Raw genomic sequence first — 6,335 nt, 5'->3', positions numbered from 1 at the left:
TATACCACGTTAATCCATAGATAAAATCCATTATATTAGAGCTTCTTCCTTAGTAGAAGAAAGTTTGCGGTTTAATGGCTAAGAATCGCGTTATAATTAAATACCGCGAGCGCGGCGTTAAATGGTCGTAATAGGGGCATTATATACGAGCGCAGCGGCTTAAAGGCTTTAAAATTGGCCTTTTTTTTAAAAGCTTAAATAGCTAGTTAAACTCTCCCCTCCGTATAAGAGGAATCTTTAGATTATAGTGTGGCTATTTTAGTAGTTAAATAAAGAGACGCGTCGCGTATAAAATGGGTCAACTACTCGCTTATACTAACCACTCGCTTATAAATCACGTTATCTCTTTATATTCTATACTTTTAATTTACTACTACTTTTTATTCTTTTACTGCTAGTACTATAAGACGCGTTAGTAGATCGTTAGCGTTTTAACTCTTTTCTTATTTTCCTTATTTTTACTATATTTAGTAAGGCTTCTTAAGCTAATTACTTCTAGTAGGGTTTAAAGACCCTATACTTAAGGCCTAAGGGCCCTAAGGAACCTTTTTAGCTACTAGATATATTACTAAGCGTTAGTTAATTAATCTATCTAGGGGCTCGGCTTATCCATAAATTTTCTTATACTAAGAATACACTAATATAATTGGGAAATCACGTGAAAAGAACCACATTACCCAACCCTATCCGCTGCCGAGCTTCTAACACTCTAGTCGCACCCACCTAGATTTCTCTTCATCAGAAGTAACACATGCAGTAATGGCAACAACAATATTTATCTTTCTGCTCTCATGCGTTTTGACGGTTATACGAGCAACTACGTTTTGCGTTCCATGCATTCCTGAACATTTGTTAAGAGCACCCGCCTTTGGCATCGATCTCTCGTCGAATTCGGTGTCATGTGCCGTAAGGTACTCGAACGGAACAATTAACGACATCACTAGAATTATGCCTAATAACGACTACCAACAGCTATTTTCTAGATTTCGCGCCTATTCTCATGGGGGCGCTTTAATAAGTCCTTCAGTTCTTTATAATTAGTTAGTCTACCTTAAAAATACTGTTACTTTATATTTATTGAGTGTTGCAAGGCATAATGAGGTCCAGCCTCACCTAGGGGAAGGGGCGTTTCTTCGCTTGTCGCGCGTTTTGCGCAGTTTTGTTCTTTTCATTCTTCCGCTTATTCACTCGACCCCTACTATACCCCTGCCGCCTGGCCATAAAATGATGGATATAGATACAGAGGTGGTTTACGAAGCCATTCAGCAGCTGCTAGACGCAGCTGCCCTAGCTGGCACCCTCTCAAAAATAGAATATATTGGCCTCTCCGTCCCCGTCTTCCTAACAGACGAATAAATCGATTCTATCCTAATCGCTTTTAAGAGAGCAAACCTCTCTATAAAATGCCTGAGTGTAAGCGCACGCATGGCTGCGGTAGCATACGGTATTGGCCTATGTGAGCATTATGCTGATTCTAGACACTGTTACTTTGAGGTAGAAAAGATACCTTTAGAGACAGTATTGGTCTTGGAATACAACAGTGTCGCTCTGACAGGTTCACTGCAGTATCCCGGTGGCATCCCCAACTGGGTTATAAGTGCCGTCTCTAAGTTTAACTACTTTACTGACGATATGCTTGGAGCCAGTAACAGCACTGCCGAATACAACAGTTCTTACTGGCAAGAGGTGACTGCCCGCATAGCCGACTTTGTGCGGACCCAAGAACAGAACTTTACTCGGCTTATTATATTGGGAGAAGCTGCTGGCGAGCCGAATTTTCATCAAGCTCTAAGAGATGCGCTGTCGACATTCTCTTATATTGCTGAGCAGATTGTTGACCCTATATTCACCGGACAGGATCCAGGCAGTAACTCTTGGCAGTAACTTTACTGCCCGAATCTTCTGCCAAGTTCCATTCTGCCGGTGCAAAATTAGTGGCTTAGAGCTTATTTTTTAGAGTCGTAGCTTAATTTAGCAGGGTTTACCCCTAGAGGTACCTCTGCGCCTTTACACCTCTCCCTACGCCTCTACGCCTCCGCGCCTCTACGCCTCTACGCCTTCATATCTCCGCGTCTTTACGTCTTTATATCTGCGTCTGTCTTTACACCTCTCTACCTAGCCCCCCATAAGACGTGCAAGAAACGCACAAGGAGACGCAAGGAGACACGGGTAGAGATACGGTTAGAGACACGGGTAGAGACACGGGTAGAGCCACGAGCAGAGCCACGAGTAGAGCCACGAGCAGAGGGAGGAGCAGAGGGAGGAGCAAAGAGAGAAGCAAGAGAGAAGTAAAGGGGCAGTCTAGATAGAAAGTGGGTCGGTGGGGGGGGGGTGGTCTAGATGAACAGTGCGCAGTTGATCTACAGGGGTAAATTAAGGCTTAGGGGAATGTTCGGTTGCAAAACCGTCAAATTGAATATGAACTGAAAGTCCGGCAGAAAGAACGCGTTCCTTCCCAATTTAACACGCGTCTGTGGCTCTACGGGTTGCACGGACGTGTGCAAATATGAAGGTCTCCATATTGAAACTGGAATCTGTAACAGGAGCTTCGAGCTCCATATTAAAATAACGCCAAGAGCTCCATTCAGAAGCTGTATACGGTAAAGTTGCCAAAATTTAAGCGTGCTATTCTGGCGTTTTACGAGCGGTGAGAGGAACATCAAAATTTTAAGGCTGTGCAGACAAAATCACTCCGAATGAACTGGATATGAGGCCTCCATATTGCACCGAACATCCCCTTAGCTTTAACATTCCCTTTCTTAGATACCCCCTTCCCACTCTACGCCTCGCACCTCTATACCTACCTCTGCTCGTAGCTCTACTCGTGGCTCTACTCATAGCTCCGCTCGTGGCTCCGCTCGTGGCTCTACTCATGGCTCTGCTCCATGGCTCTGCTCATGGCTCTGCTCATGGCTCTGCTCATGGCTCTGCTCGTGGCTCTACTCACACCTCTACTCGTAGCTCTACTCACGCTCTGCTCGCCCCTGCTCGTGCCTCTGCTGCCGTGTCGCCGTGCCTCTTATATAAAAAGGAGACGCATAGAGACATGTAGAGAGAGCGCGTAGAGAGAGACGCGTGTAGAGAGACGCGTGTAGAGAGACGCGTAGAGGAGAGACGCGTAGAGAGACGCGTAGAGAGAGGACACGTAGAGAGAGACGCGTAGAGAGAGACGCGTAGAGAGAGACGCGTAGAGAGAGACGCGTAGAGAGAGACGCGTAGAGAGAGACGCGTTAGAGAGAGACGCGTAGAGAGAGACGCGTAGAGAGAGGACGCGTAGAGAGAGACGCGTAGAGAGAGACGCGTAGAGAGAGACGCGTAGAGAGAGACGCGTAGAGAGAGACGCGTAGAGAGAGACGCGTAGAGAGAGACGCGTAGAGAGACGTGTACAGAGAGACGCGTAGGGGAAAACGCGTAAAGCACATAAAAGTACGTGCACCTTCGTTTCATCGTGCAGCAGCTTGCGGGGCATGCAGGGGTGGGGGAGTATTGGTAAACATTGCATTTTACTAGTAAAATAGGTGCCCGAGTAGTGCCTTGGCTACCCTTACCGCCTGCTGGGCCGCCGCTGATCAAAAGATTCGGGCAGTAAAGTTACTGCCAAGAGTTACTGCCCGGATCCTGTCCGTATATTCACTGCAGCAAGAGGAGCAGCAGAATTTGCTAAAAGAGGGATGGCTGCGCAACAATTCCTTTGTATTGAGCCTTATGAGTGTCGGGAGCCGAGGGACAAGATAGACGCAGAGATCGCCGCTAGTACTGGAAAGTCTATAAGTAACAGCAATCAAAAGGAACTCTAGAGTTATTATATAGAGTTCTAAGGAAAGACTCCGCTAACCCCTATTGTAAAGCTTCGTGCAAGTATTCATATATGCGTTTGCATAAACCTTCGTGTAGAGCCTCGTGTTTCCAGAACCTCTCTAGTATATCAGTGCTGTGTATTAATAGAGCCTTAAGGCTCCGCGTAAAACTTGGAGTTAGGCTTCAAGGGAAAGAACTCCTTGGGTTCCCCTAGTACTGCGTGCTCCATTTACTGCATGGCCAATACACTGCGTAGGCAGAGCTCCGTGCAAGGCTCCCCCTAGGCTTTATTCTATAGAGCTCCCTCGCGGAGCTCCAAGCCTACAGAGCTTAATTGTTATTCCTCCGCCACGACAGCTCGCGAGAAACCGCAAAGTAGGCGCGTTAGGTGCGTGCGGAGTCCTCTATGGAGTTACAGAACAATATTCGTGTCGACCTGAATCAGGTTATCTTATCACCGACTCAGCAACCTCCCATTGACTCAGTCATTGACTCAATCATTGACTCGGTCATTGACTCGGTCACCTACCCCTTGTTTCCATTGCCACCCCCCTACCCCCTTCTCGTTCTCATTTCCTACACCTTTCCTATGTATATATAGAGGCTCTAGAGCCACCATTCAATAGACAGAGTCATCATTCTTTTCTTACAATCGGTGCACGGACTACCGATCGACAATTCGCAAAACCCGCAGCAGATTTCTTATGTTTCTCAACTCTCGGCTGTTTTTGTCGATAACTATATTATTTACTGAGTTGTTAGATATTTAAAATTATAAAGTGGTATCTATTTTATAGTTCTATTTACTAATTTTATAAAATAAGACTTATTTTTAGTAGTTATAAAAGTTTTTTTATAAAACGAGCGTCTGCGGAGCGGGAGTCGCTTAATTTTAATTTTCGCAATACTTTCGCAAAGGGTAGTTACTATTGATGTGCACGGCCAGCTTCCACCCCCCCATTTAGCGAGGGCTCCAAAATTTTAAGTTCGGTACGCGTATCTAATCTCGCTTGGTTGCCACCAACTGTACATAGCAATTGTAGCGAACGGCTGTGGCTACGCGCAAGGGCTGTTTTGGTTGCTATGGAGAATTATTCTAGTTGGCCGGGAGAATTGAACTTGCTTGACGACGCTCCCCCAACGTACGTTTCCTCAACATACGCTCCCTCTTTTTCTTATGCCTCTGCTGAAACGCAAATACAACGCTGTCTCTGCAATTGCCGATGAAATTTAGCAATATTGTATGGGTGGGAACCTTACGATATTAACGAAGGTTACCACACTGCAGAAGCAAAGTTCTTGCAGCCAAGCATACGGCTTCGCTACAATTACTACAGCACCCAGGCGCATCCGGTGGTTAGCGCCTTACTAGTGACGCCTCTCGGGCGGAGACCCTCATACGGATTAGTATGAGGTTCCCCATCTTGGCAGCGAGCTTTATAATACCTTAATATCAAAAATATGTGAAGCTTTTTAAAATTAATGATTGTATGGTAGATTACCTATATACGAATATTTCTGAAGTCACAGTAGCCAAATAAGTGTTAAAATCAACGCTTAGCAATTAAACGAGTATCTAAATGTCTCCTCTAAGCCCCTAATCTTCCTCTAAGCTTTCTCCTGTCTTCTACCACTTAGTAAGTCCCCCTTCTGCTTTAATTACTGCCTACAGGCGTGCAGGTATAGAAGTAACTAGGTTCTCAAAGTAGCAAGCCTCCAGGTTCTCCCATACAGATTAAATTGCTGCCTATATCGCTTCTTTTAAGGTTAGGTAAGGCTTCTGCTAAGCTATTTAAGCCTTTATCCAATTCTAAGCGCCCTTAATTAGGTTAAGATCTAGGCTGTTTGCTAGTCACTTAAGTAACTTAATATTGTCTTCCTAGAATTAAGTAATGGTAATATAAGCTTTATAGTAGAGAGCGTTATCTATTTATATAATTATTAGAGTAGTTCTAAATTTATAATTAGGGAAATATATAGCGTACTTAATATTATAGAAGTCGTAGAACTCTTTAAGCTTTAGATAGATATAATCTAGGAAGCCTTAAGCGGTAATATTACCCCATTCTTCCTTATTCTAGAATAGTAGAGGGCCCTTTTCTATACCGCGGAATGCAGCCTATACTATTATATAAGGTATATTGCTAAATTTAGGACAAAGGTAGGTAGGATTAAATCGTTTATTAGGTCTTCTAATGATATAGAGTTACTAGTGGCCACCGCGGTATATAGCTGCCTTATCTATCTATATAACTCTCTACTAATCCTTAACTTAGAAGTAATGGTAAGCTAATGCAAACGCTAATTAGACGCGGTAGTGAGCTGCAGTAAGCTAGGGTTTGGCTTAGGCGACGTATTATTGGAAGCCTTCCTTTTTAAGATATTAAGCAACTATAGAATTAGAATAAGGTACTCCCGCGTAGAAGAAAAGCTTCAAGTAGGTAAGACGACGCGCCTAAGTATTTAACTCTAGGAAATCAACTAGACGACGTTAAATTGGCGAGCCGTATGTAAGGGCGTTGCGGTAGCCTCCACGC

The 6,335-nt window shown here is 44.4% G+C and overlaps 1 protein-coding gene across 1 annotated transcript; it reads left to right on the top strand.

Annotated features, from left to right (window-relative positions):
* Positions 1 to 759: 759 nt before the first annotated feature.
* On the top strand, positions 760 to 3,797 carry K441DRAFT_689450 (uncharacterized protein; the record flags this gene model as incomplete). Its single annotated transcript, XM_067652297.1, has 4 exons — positions 760 to 1,026; positions 1,108 to 1,335; positions 1,384 to 1,867; positions 3,640 to 3,797. The coding sequence occupies 4 exons, from the start codon at positions 760 to 762 to the stop codon at positions 3,795 to 3,797; spliced, it is 1,137 nt and encodes a 378-aa protein (XP_067499941.1).
* Between the last annotated feature and the right edge of the window lie 2,538 nt (positions 3,798 to 6,335).

The sequence above is a fragment of the Cenococcum geophilum genome, assembly GCF_001692895.1.
Source record: "Cenococcum geophilum 1.58 unplaced genomic scaffold K441scaffold_47, whole genome shotgun sequence".
NCBI classification, from domain to species: Eukaryota; Fungi; Ascomycota; class Dothideomycetes; order Gloniales; family Gloniaceae; genus Cenococcum; species Cenococcum geophilum.
Note: the sequence above shows the minus strand (reverse complement) of the source record. Positions and strands in the feature narration are given on the sequence as shown.